A 13,115-nucleotide genomic window follows, 5' to 3' on the forward strand; every position below is an offset into this window, starting at 1 on the left:
TTTATTCCTGTAGGAAACTTTACCATAAAATAGAAGAAAACCATGATTTTTTTTCTGAAAGGAAAGTTGGCCTTTTTGTCTGAAGTTCCATTTTCCTAAATATAAATATGACTCTGTCATTTCTTACATGTAAAGCATGTGAAATTAGCATAGTGATCTCTGAAATATACCTGTGCTATTCTAAACTGTATCAGCATTTGGCTGAACACTAATACATAGGTACTGGAAATTTGGCGGTGGTGGGGAGGTTAGTTGTTGGTCTGGTGTTTTGTTGGGTGATTTGGGTAGCATCTAATGTAAGTTGGTTAGTGAGAGCTTGTCAAGAAATACAGTAGTTTGCATTTGAGAGTAGATAACCTTGACCAAGCCCATGCTGCTGCAGAAGCCCATTCTTAAGTCATAGTAGTGTAAGGTAAAATGACAGAAGCAGATTTAAGCCAGAGGATTTTAACATGGCATACATAAACACGTCAGTGAAGGTCTTGTTTTTCTTTTTATTCCAAGAATGAGGATTGTAAACTTAGTCTTCATAGTAATATATGAAACAACGTTTGCCTGAATAAAATGTCCTCCCTTCGCTGTCTAGATAAATAGCATCCAAACAAGCCACTTGCTCTTACTTCAGTAAGGATCATGGCACATATGTTAGCTGGTCTGCAGAATCTGCTTGTGCACACTTCCCACAATTAAGTCTGGCGTAGCTTTTTCTGTTTACATTGCACAGATGTTTTTGATACATTGCCAGACTATTCTAGCTTTGTAAGTCAAATACCATTTAAAAAGAAGTTTTGCTTTTCTGATTTCTGGGTCTTTTTCTGGCAGACACAAATTGTTGCTTTCATCTGCACATTTGTACCAGAAGAACAAAGATGGAAAGTGATTTAAAAGTACAAACCAAGTTTCTGAAATCCTGGATTCAAATAAGCTTAGTGTCTCCAGAGCAGGAGGACTGTGCTGCACAAGAGGGTTGTGGGTTGTGCAGTGGCAGCTGAGAGGCTTCCCTGCAGACCAATGCTGAGTTCACCCCTCCAACTGCAAAGACAACACACCACTATGCAAGTTCTTGGGACTATTGAGAAATGCATGGCCTCTGTCATCTGGTAACCTGGTCCAGACAGCTACAGGGCAGCTGGCAATCTTCTGTCTGTTGCAATGGAAACACAATGAGTTATTAAAAGGTCATGTTCCTCCATCATAAAAGAGTTGTATGCCTCAGGCAAAACAATTGGAGTTTTGCATATAGAGAGTTCCTCAAAAGCTCCTTTTCCCAAAGCAATTTGGAAAGTTACCTTCCAAAAAAAGAGTGACTTAAATTAATGGACAAGCGCCTTTTTCCTCTGACGTTTTGATCTTTATGTTACTGCATGAAGGGCTGTTGACTACTGTAATTATCATGGCTATCTAGGTCTCCTCTGGACTGGATGCCCTGGCTTCTGTTGAGCTTTTAGGCAGAGGAACTGAAGGAACTACTGGTTTCACTCCTCTCTGCTAACCTGGACGGAGTGCTTTGCACACAAGACACCCATGTGGTTGCTAGTCCCCTGCAGCAGGATGTTACAAAGTTGTAGTCTGACGGCAAATGACCTGTAGAAGTATGTGTTCAGTTACTACCAGCAACTGCTGCTGCCGACCTGCTGCACCTACCGGCAGACCACCACCATGCTGGGCTTGCTGTTTGGTATGTAAACTCCTCAATGTGTGCAGACAGACGCAACAGGAACACTGCTGGAACAGAAGGATGCCTAGTAGCTTTGTAGTATGGCATTTTTACCTTGGCTGAAGTTGGGAACAGTTTCTGTAGCATGGCTGGCACCTTCACGTTGATGACAATACAACTCTCAGAAAGGATATTGTTTGTCCAGCCACTGGAGGCAGTCCTAGGCCAGCTTCCTATGACAAGTTTCCACATGGCAGTCTTGGGACGATCAGGTTCTGACCATAGCTGTTGCCATCCTGTGTTCCTTTGCATATGCTTTACACTTCTGCACTTGAGCTCCTAGGCTTCCTTTCCAAAATACCTGTGGAACTGATACATTCACGCAAGTTATGACTCAGTGGAAGCTGACATCAATGTGCTGAAGGTGAAAGTATACCTGTCTCCTCTCAGAATTTCAGCTAGCTCTCAGGAATGTACGCTACATTTAATAAACTCTTCACTGTAAAAATGGCATCTGGCATTGGTGTATGTATGTGCACTAACAGTATTCACTAGAGAGGTAGTGCAGTGGAATTATACGCTGTCCAGCTACATGACTACTTCTACCTCAGCTTCAGCAGAACAGCCTCATAGGAAAGCTTAGGAAGCATGGATTAGATGAGTCTACAGCAACATAGAGAACTGGTTGAATGAAAGAACACAAAGGGTTGTGATCAGTGGCTTGGACGGGAGCACACTGCTTTGGGTTAGGAACTGGCTGGAGGGCCGAGCCCAGAGAGTGGTGGTGAATGGTGCCACAGCCAGCTGGCAGCCAGTCACTAGTGGTGTGCCCCAAGGATCAGTGTTGGGCCCCATGCTCTTTAACATCTTTATTGATGATCTGGAGGAGGGCATTGAGTCCATCATCAGTAAATTTGCAGATGACACCAAGCTGGGGGCAGGAGTTGATCTGCTGGATGGTAGAGAGGCTCTGCAGAGGGACCTCGACAGGCTGGGCAGATGGGCAGAGTCCAAGGGCATGAGATTGAACACATCCAAGTGCCAGGTTCTGCACATTGGCCACAGCAAGCCCATGCAGTGCTACAGGCTGGGGTCAGAGTGGCTGGAGAGTGCCCAGGCAGAGAGGGACCTGGGGGTACTGGTCAATGGTAGGCTGAACATGAGCCTGCAGTGCGCCCAGGCAGCCAGGAGAGGCAATGGCATCTTGGCCTGCATCAGGAACAGTGTGGCCAGCAGGAAAAGGGAGGTCATTCTGTCCCTGTACACTGCACTGGTTAGGCCACACCTTGAGTACTGTGTCCAGTTCTGGGCCCCTCAGTTTAGGAAGGATCTTGACCTGCTGGAACGTGTCCAGAGAAGGGCAACAAAGCTGGTGAGGGGTTTGGAGCACAAGCCCTATGAGGAGAGACTGAGGGAGCTGGGATTGCTTAGCCTGGAGAAGAGGAGGCTCAGGGGAGACCTTATTGCTCTCTACAACTACCTGAAGGGAGGTTGTAGACAGGCGGAGGTTGGTCTCTTCTCCCAGCCAACCAGCACCAGAACAAGAGGACACAGTCTCAAGCTGCGCCAGGGGAGGTTTAGGCTGGAGGTTAGGAAGAAGTTCTACAGAGGGAGTTATTGCCCATTGGAATGGGCTGCCCGGGGAGGTGGTGGAGTCACCATCACTGGAGGTGTTCAGGAGGAGACTTGATAGGGTGCTGGGTTGCATGGTTTAGTTGATTAGGTGGTGTTGGATGATAGGTTGGACACAATGATCTTGAAGGTCTCTTCCAACCTGGTTTATTCTATTCTATTCTATACAGTGGCGCAGGATCGAGTTAGAGGCTAGTTAGCTAGTGGTGTTCCCCAGGGCCAGTGCTGGGCCCAGTCTTGTTCAATATCAACAACCTGGATGAAGGGACAGAGTGCACAGCAAGTTTGCTGATGATACAAAACTGAGGCGAGGCTAAGAAACAAAAAGCATGTCCTATCATTCAGCAAGACGTGGACAGGCCAGATAGTTGGGCAAACGGGAACCTCCTGAAGATCAACAAGGACAACTGTAGCAGTGGGGAGGAATAATCCTATTGACCAGCACAGGGAGTGGTTGACCTGCTGGAACGCAATTCCATGAAAAAGGACCTGGGAGTCCTGATGGACAAGAAGTTCACCATGAGCCAGCAATGTGCTCTTGTGGACAACGAGGCCAGTGGTATCCTGAGGTGCCTTAAGCATGGCCAGCAGGTCAAAGGGAGGTTCACCTCCCACTCTACCCTGTGCTGGTGAGGCCACACCTGGAGTATTGTGCCCAGTTCTGGGTTTCCCAGTTCAAGAGAACCAAGGAACTATTGGAGAGAGTCCAGTGGAGGGTACAAAGATGATCAGGGGTCTGAGCACCTCTCTTACGAGTTGAGGCTGAGAGGTTGGGCCAGTTTAGCCTGAGAAGACTGAGAGGAAATTTTCTCAGGGCTTATAAATACATAAAGGGCAGGGGCCAAGAAAATAGGTCTGGGCTCTTTTCAGTGGTGGTGAGCGACACCACAAGGAGCTACAGGTACAGACTAGAACACAGAAGGTTTCATTTACATATAAGGAAAAACTTTTTTATCTTGAGGGTGACAAAGTACCTCGACAGCCTGCCCGAAGAGGCTGCAGAGTCTCCTCTTGAGACCTTTAAAACCCACTTGGACACGTTCCTGTGCAACCTGATCTAGGAGAACCTGATTTAGCACAGAGGTTAGACTAGATGATCTCCGGAGGTTCCTTTCAACTCCTACCATTCTTTGATTCTGTGATTCCCCAGAGAGACAGGACCTCACATGATCAGAAGCCAGTATCTTGGTGCATCTCAGGGCACATTACACAGCAGCAAACACGGGAATTATGGTGCAAGATCTTCTTCAGTTTTGACCTTACCTCCTGTCATGCTAGCTAAAGTTCTTACCAATTTAAGAAACCCTTGTCCAAAGGTTCCTTTTAGAAGGACATTTCAGCCAAAACATGTTAACTAAAAACTTTTCAAACCTCACACAATTAAAAACAAAAATAAAAAGACAAACCCAAGACTAACACACTGCAACTCTGACTTAGGCAAGGTACACAAAGTAGCTGGTGCATTTGCAGGTGAATTGATTAGGTAGCAAAAAGTTTCATGCTGAAAAGACACAAATACATAGTCTTACTCTGCATGCATTTTTACTTTACAGACAAGCAAATGACTCTTTGACGTTAGAAAAGGCTGGTGCCTTGAAACTGGTGTCTGACAATTGGAAATACAAATGTTTGAACGAAAACAAAAGGATATCTTTCTTAATTTTCCAAACCTATACACCTCCCCCCCCCATTATCTGAATTTCTGCAAGTGCACAATGTTGATTATTACAATATATGTCACACACTTTTTCTTCACTTCAGAAGATGTTTCCATGACATCCACTTAGCCACTAGTGTAACAATTTAAGGCATATCATGAACTTTCAGAAATTTCAGCTGTAAAGACCACAAGACATTTGATAACACAGCTTTGCAAATCAAGTAGATACTAAAATTACGAGCAAGTCATGCATAAAAATGGCAATGCATCTAGTGTGCATTTGCTGCTGTTATGCTCTGAAGAAGTAAGTCCTTGCCATGTTTTGCATTCCTGCTCAAAGTGGCATGGCTGCACACATGTAAACCATCCCGACAGATCGGTTGTGAGTGTTCATACGCCATCTTTCCCTGCAGAAAGTACTTTAGATTTAAAATCTCTTATTTTCTCCCAGGTTTTACAAAGCTTGCTTATGATCACTTACTAATGAGCTAAGCAAAGAGCACCTCTGCTGGATGTATTTACATATTTTTTTGTGGAAACACTACGCTAGTTCCATGGCAGGAGACTTGCATGGGTACTTTGAAAAGACAAGTCTATCTCTCCAACTTCCCTTTTTGTACTTGGCTCTGTGGGACTTCCTTGGGCCAAAGACTGCTCCTGAGATAATCTGGGTGAGGAAACGTGTATTGTTTGTTGTAAATTACATGCTGCATTTCTAAAATAAATAAAAGAAAAAAGAGAGGAAAAAAAAAGGAAGAAAAGTGCATCATATGATTTCTTCCTTTTTGCTGTTGTGTAACAGTTTGCAAACCGCAGGTTTTATTCTAAACACATGCTTTGAAGTTTGCTGAAGCCATTGGCAGTACTGGCTTTGCAAGAGTTTAAGGCAGCACCTTATTCCACTGCTAGAGGCAAACTGCCTGGTGAAAATCAGTCTATTTGCTCCTCATTAGGTGTGAATCAAGCCCATGTGTAAATCTTACAGTATTTCATCTGTGCTGCAACTCTTGGTGTCACGGTGTTTTCCAGCATACATTACCGGATGCTATACAAATGCCACAATGATTGTAAAATACCTGAATCTTACAAGGCTTCTTGAGCCCAGAGGGAGGAAAAATCAAGTAGTAAGTTATACAGGAACAGAAAGGACTTGACTGGAAATGTTACCTATACCCATAGCCACTATGCCACTTGGACCCTACCCAGTAGTAGATGCTTCCTCCGACCTGCCGTCTTCCAGTGTCAGGCAATTTGCCCTGTGTTTAACAAAACCTGCACTGTGGTGGCAAGGGCAGCAGCTCTCTTGGGTAAGAGCTAGCTGAGGCTGGCTATGCCACCCCTCTGAAGGGGCACATGGTGCCTACGGCTGGCCTCCAGCAAGTCGCGAGTACCCAGGGCCGGAGCCCATCCGCCCAACCGACCTGACCTCACCAAGTGCCATCAACGGGAACATGGGGAAAGCACTAGGTCTGCAACTGCAAGCACATCGCTCTTTTTGCTCCAGCTTTTTCTTTTCTTTAGTCTGCCAGTTGCCATCTTTAAGTCCTCCCCAGGCTGAATTCCAAACCATTTAGCATGCTGCCACTCTCTCCAGCCTGCCGGTACTCGTGATATTTAGACAAACATCGCCCCACGTAACGGCTCCGGTGGTACAGGATGTGCCCCAGGAGCTCCGACGACCGTGACGGCTCCGGCTTGACGGCCTGGCTGTGGGGCCAGCCCACCCCCACGTAACAGCGGACAGACCCCAAGTTGGGTATCCCGGTGGCGGCAAGCCCCAGCGTGGCCCCTTGCCCCGCCTTCGGCCGGAGGGGCGGCCTGGCGGGGCGAGGCGCGGCGCCGCCAATCGGCGCGGCGGGGCGGGCACGGGTATACCCGCCACGGGTATAAGAAGGGCCGTGCGCGCCGGGGATCGTCAGGCTGGGGAGTCGGAGGAAGGGCGACGAGGTGAAGCGAGGTGAGTGGAGTGGGGGCTGCGAGGTGGAGTGGTGGCGGCGGCGGCGGCGTCCGCGTCCCGCAGGCATCCCGTAGGCATCCCGTAGGCGTTTGCCCTGCTGCCGGGCGGATCCTGCTGGGAAGGGGCCGCCATTCCGGCTGCTTCCCGCGGAGGCCGCCGCCCGCCCGCTGCGCCTTCTGGCTTCGCCGCCCGGGCTTGTTTACAGTCACGGCTGAGGGCCCCTCTCCCCGGCGGAGGGACGAGCGAAAGCTGCGTCAGTCCATGGGGCATTCGGGAAGGGTTCGGCGGGTTAGGGGTCAGCGTTCCTGCGTATCCGCGTCCTCAGACCTGGTGGTGCGCCCCTTGCTTTCTCTCCTGCGATGGGCTTACGGAGGAGAGGGGCTACGGCTCCTCTCGGGTCTGGCGTCCTATTCGATGCTCAGGCCTGTGAAGCAAAGATCGGCTTGTCTGCGCCTTACATTCCGTCCAACCGCTGTGCCTCCTTTCCTGCAGCTCTACCAGGATGAATCTGTGTCTGACCACCCTCTGCCTTGGCTTGGGACTGGCCTTCGGTGCTCCGAGAGCAGACCATGATCTGGACAGCCACTGGCAGCTGTGGAAGTCGTGGCACAACAAGGACTACCATGAGGTGAGGGCCTGGGAATACCGCTGGGCTCAACAAATAGTGAGCTCAGCTGGGCCCTGTCAGCTGAGTCATGTCTGTTTTGTTTTTAACGCTGGCTGTAGCCTGCACTAGGGAAGGATAATAGCCTTCTTCCTAGGTCTCTTTCCTGTGTTGGTGCATCGACTCTGCTGCTTCGTACTCCTTTGGCGCCATCACACAAACTAAGCCATTGTAAAAGAGCATTCAGGCTTTCCATTTGTCCTGAGTATGCAAACCATAAACCACATTATCATGCAAGTGATCTGTGAGCTGGCTCTCTGAAGTGTGTTGTTTTCTGGCTCCTCAGAGAGAGGAAAGCTGGAGAAGAGTGGTGTGGGAGAAGAATCTGAAGATGATTGAGCTCCATAATCTGGATCACTCTCTGGGGAAGCACAGCTACAAGCTGGGAATGAATCAGTTCGGTGACATGGTATGTATAGAGGAACGAAACATATAATTGCAAACAATGGTGTGCAGTAGGTGGTGACTGCATGTCTTGAATTTTCTTCAGACAACTGAGGAGTTCAGACAGCTGATGAATGGCTATGCACACAAGAAGTCAGAAAGGAAGTACAGAGGATCCCAGTTTCTTGAGCCCAACTTCCTGGAAGTGCCACGATCAGTAGACTGGAGAGAGAAGGGATATGTCACTCCAGTTAAAGACCAGGTATTATCTTATGGTGGAATTTTAAACAGCTTCCTGAGCACATCCTCCGTTTCCATAGGGGACAAACACTGGACTGACTTAATGAAGCTGAATGCAAGTTTACTAAATTCAATGTTTCAATGAGATTGTTGTACCTTTTTAGGACTTAAGAGTTCTGTACTAAATGTCTAAACTGAGGCTGCAGTATCTTCACTTGCACATGCTGGAAGTGTGAAACTGAAGTTGGGCTTGTGGCTTTTGTTTTTCATGTTTAGATCAGTGGTACAGGAACTATAACTTCCTGATCTGTCTGGATTTGTAACTTGTGGGTTTTTTATATTGCTTCAGGGTCAGTGTGGCTCTTGCTGGGCTTTCAGCACAACAGGAGCTCTTGAAGGGCAGCACTACAGAAAAACTGGCAGACTTGTTTCACTGAGTGAACAGAATCTGGTGGACTGCTCCCGACCTGAAGGGAATCAGGGCTGCAGTGGTGGTCTCATGGACCAGGCTTTCCAGTACGTGCAGGATAATGGGGGCATTGATTCAGAGGAGTCCTACCCATACATAGCAAAGGTAAGTGTAATGGCTGTATTGCAAGTGGCACATCTTTTGTGTGGACAAACTGTTTGGAAACTCATGTAGAGAAGGAAAATGTCCAACTAGTAAACAGTACATGTGCTACTCATGTTGAATGTTCATTAAGAAAACTAGAATGGCTGCTAGCCCCAGTAGTAAAAGCATACTTCATTGGTCTTTGAGGTCAAAATCTTACCAGACCAGTTGGAAAAACTAGAGCAAGTATTTTTATACCTCCCCCTCATTGCTGCCCTTCTGTTGGATGTCATGCCTTATCTTGGTGGACACACCAAACCAGAACCCAGCCCTTATCAACAGGGCTAATTAGTTGTAGGGGTGCAATTCAGCTTCCTCTAACTGAGCTATTACAGAGTTGGTACTCATAGACCAGCTAATTCTTGCAACTAGGGTGATTTGGTTTTTAATAATAGTTGGCAATACCTTAAGTTGCATTCTGGACTAAAAGTGCATAAATGCACATAATGGGCAGACTTCTAAATGCCTCTGGTCTACTGAAAGTCAGACATGGGAAAACAAATGAGCAGTGGTAAGTTGCTACTACTTGAGAGCCCATGGTTTGGTCTTTTTACCACTTGGGAGTAAGTAAGTTGCAGGAAAGACTCTAACTGAATGTTCAGCAGTAATACTGTTTGTTGTGAACCACGTGGAAGCCTTTGAATTTGGGTTCTTGGTCATGTGCATTCCTGTAATCTCAATGTTTCCCAGCCTTGGCTCTTCCAGAAATCATTTGGTTACAGGAAGTGCGTAACCTACTGAATATAGACTAAGCAATGAAGGTACAGTTTCTATTCCTTTAGCTGGGAGGAGGCAATTTAAGTACTAATCTTTGCAATAAGCACATCGCTCCCTTAACTGTATGCTATGTTTCACATTGCTTGACTTCCAAAGTCAGCCTCTCCTGAGGTGAATATTTTGAGCACTTCCTTTGAGGCCATGTAATGCAAATTAACTTCCAGATTGTTCTGTAGTTTTTCATACTGACATCGACTGAAATTGTGGATTTTAAGTGCTTGCTCAAGGAGCATTTTCTAGATTGTTTTGTATTTAATGAATACTTGGCTGTCTTCCATGTTCCATTAATGCAGTCTGGGCTTCTTTCCTCCCTGAAAAGAGGTTTGTCCTGCCACCAAGTAAGGCAGAGTTTCAGGATGTAATGGTCCTTTGCATCCCAGTAGAGCTTTCCACTTGGGGCCCACTGTCTGTTTTTTTCTCTTCATAAAAAAATCAAAAGCAGGTTTGGTGTTCTTCTCTTTCCAAAGCATTACTGAAGAAGTTGGATCCTGTTCAGTCTCTTGTTTTCAAGGGAGCAAAGTCACAGAATGTCTGGTAGTTCCTGTGCTAACCTGTGTATTAAGTGGAGAACTATGTAGTAACTGTGTCTTTCTCTATTAAGGATGATGAAGACTGTCACTACAATGAAGAGTACAATGCTGCTAATGACACTGGCTTCGTTGACATCCCTCAAGGACATGAAAGAGCTCTCATGAAAGCAGTAGCAGCTGTGGGTCCAGTGTCTGTTGCTATTGATGCAGGCCACCCTTCATTCCAGTTCTATCAGTCAGGTGGGGACTTGGTAGCTGCTTGCATGCAGAGAACTTTTATATGCTCGGTAGTAATAAGTTTAACTGATCTTGTGGCATAGGACACAATGAGGAGTACTTTTGAATATTAGTCTTGTACTTTGCGTGTACTTGTCCCTTGATTTCTGACATGATCCGTTTAACTTATGAGTCCTTTCTCTGACCCTAGAGAGGCATGTGCTTTGCTATATAAACTGCTGGTGAGAGAGATGGGTTTCTTGCAGATGAACTTGCTCACATGTGAATTTATACCTCCTCAGGTATCTACTATGAACCAGACTGCAGCAGTGAGGACCTTGACCATGGTGTTCTGGTTGTAGGTTATGGTTTTGAGGGGGAAGACATAGATGGGAAAAAATACTGGATTGTTAAGAACAGGTAAGATCACTCCCATCTTTTGTAGCCTTCTGCAGGTAGGGCAGAATGTAAGGTAGCATGTCACTTTTAGTACGGGGTGGAGGGACAACATTAATGAAAATCTGCCTGTGGCAATTCTGGAGACTGTTCTCAGATTGCATGACAGAAGTTAAACCTGACTCATGCTACTGGCAGCTTGATTTATCCAAAGCAGCAAACTCATTCTTCTGTTCTGTTTTTTTTAGATAATTCAAGGAACGTCCATATGGGAACAGTCTCAGAAACTAGTAGATACTAGTGAGCAGAGGGTAGCAAAAGGAAGCCAGCCTGGGGGGGTGTAGTTTTGTGGGTTTGGGGTGTTTTTGTGTTTTTCATTTGGAAGCAGAATACTGCTTACTTGAATGAAATAGGGTAATACTTGAACTTCAAACATGGACTTACCTTCTGGGTTGGAGAGAAAACAAATTAATGCTGAAGGGCACATCACATGAGTTTGTCTCATGTTCTCAGCATTACTAGGACACCAACCTCAAATGCTGCTTGCAGTCTTATCTCCTCTTTAGAGTTAGCTGGGAGCAATGTCTGAGCTTTCCGGCACCTGTAATACAGGGTATCCAACTAGAGAGGATGGTGGCACCCTTTGAGCTTGGGGTGCCTCTCCTGCATTTAATTGCTGGGAAGCACTTTGGTTTGGTTGCAGTTATCTTAATTTTTCTCCAGAAATGTGGGAGTCAGTGGTTTTTTTTTTCAAATTGAACAGCGGGGAGGGTAAACAAGTCTTGAGCAAATATGAAAACAAATCCTTTACTTCTGCTTTCAGCTGGGGTGAGAAGTGGGGTGACAAAGGATATATCTACATGGCCAAGGACAGGAAGAACCACTGTGGAATAGCAACAGCTGCTAGCTATCCACTTGTATAACTTGAAGACTGAACATTTCAGTGCAAGAGGGGATTTAAACAATGACCAAACACATGTTCACACATGTAGTGACTTGTGTCCTTCAAAGGTTAATTTGATTTTTAAACTTTTGAAGTATGTTTTACATGTTGGTGACATGCCACTTCTTTTAAATTAATGTAAATGTTGGTATGTAAACAGCTTGTAATATTGCTGACTTTTAACTGTTTAATCTAATAGATGACTCTTTGTATTTTTTTCCTTTTTTTAAAAAAAAAAAAACCTGCAATGTGCACTAAGATTACTTTTTCAATAAACACTTAAATTCCAGTGTGTACAGATGACTTTTTGTCTTTTTTTTTTTCACTTGAGGTCTATCAAACAGGCATCCTAAGTCCTACTGCTAACTGAAGCCTCTATCTATGCCTCTCTTCATGTACTGAAACAACCCTGTCTGGGAATGGCTAACAGCTGTTACAATGTGGAATGTAATATTTGTAACAGCTTGTTTAAAATGGAAATTGGGAAAATGTCTATCAGCTGAAAGTGACTGAAAATCTGACCCTCATTCTTGGAATCTTTCCCTCCCAGAATGTGCCTAAGTGAATTTTGTCTCAGTCCTGTGACCCAGAGATAATGTCTGGTTCTTTTGTACTGCACAAAGGTCTGTAGACTGGTCTTTGCTTGAATACTGTCAGTGTTTTCCTCTGGCAGTTCAGTAGCTGAACATTAAGGAGGTGAGTCTGAGAGTTGCAATAGCAGTTGTCATCTTGAGCATTATGTGGTATAGCAGGAAAACCCAAAGCATCAGCTTTCTCTTTGAAGAGCACAGGTTTCTTGATGTATATAGAGGAGTTAATACTATCTTCTTGCTACGCCAGCTTAGGCTGGGGAAAGGAGTGCTGTTCCTATGGAGAGTGAAGGTGAGCTGCTTTCTCAAATACTAACTGAACTGTGGTTGCTTATACTATGCCCTGTACCTCCTTTTCTGAGAGGACTTTGCAGGTATCTGTGCTGCTTGAGACCCGATTACTGGCAATTACATGCACCTTAGATTTGCTTTGGGTGCCAGTATCTGCAGAGGAGGATGAATTAACAATACAAAAAACAGCTGGGGGGGGGGAGGGGAAGACTTGCCTTTTGTGGGGGGTTGACTCACCCCTTGGAGTGAAGGAAGCTAGCTTAACCAGTGCCAATTAAGAGTTCATGGACCCACTGCTGTTTAGCACAGTAACTGAGTCAGATTGCACAAGGGAGCACTTGGACTACAGCATACAGAAGCTGAATTTCTGTATTGTAGATAAAGTTAGTCTTAAGCTTCTATTTCCTAGACACTTTGAGGAAAAACAAGTTTTGATTATCCTAGATACCTTAACTAATGTTCAGTCCAGGTGCTGCTGGTTGAAATAATTAGTCTGAATCTCCCTAAAAGTTTTCTTTTAAAGGAAGAGCCTAGCTCAGCCCAGTGGGTTGCAGAGCGGAAGTCT

General features: G+C 45.7%; 1 protein-coding gene across 1 annotated transcript; it reads left to right on the forward strand.

The window, feature by feature from the left end:
- The first annotated feature begins 7,377 nt into the window (after positions 1-7,377).
- On the forward strand, positions 7,378-11,691 carry CTSL (cathepsin L). Its single transcript, XM_009898889.2, has 7 exons — positions 7,378-7,534; positions 7,857-7,979; positions 8,061-8,216; positions 8,544-8,768; positions 10,186-10,354; positions 10,633-10,750; positions 11,550-11,691. Exons 1-7 carry the CDS (start codon positions 7,409-7,411, stop codon positions 11,647-11,649), a joined length of 1,017 nt encoding a protein of 338 aa, XP_009897191.2. The 5' UTR covers positions 7,378-7,408; the 3' UTR covers positions 11,650-11,691.
- Positions 11,692-13,115: the final 1,424 nt, after the last annotated feature.

This window comes from Dryobates pubescens, chromosome Z (assembly GCF_014839835.1).
Source record: "Dryobates pubescens isolate bDryPub1 chromosome Z, bDryPub1.pri, whole genome shotgun sequence".
In the NCBI taxonomy this organism is placed as follows: Eukaryota; Metazoa; Chordata; class Aves; order Piciformes; family Picidae; genus Dryobates; species Dryobates pubescens.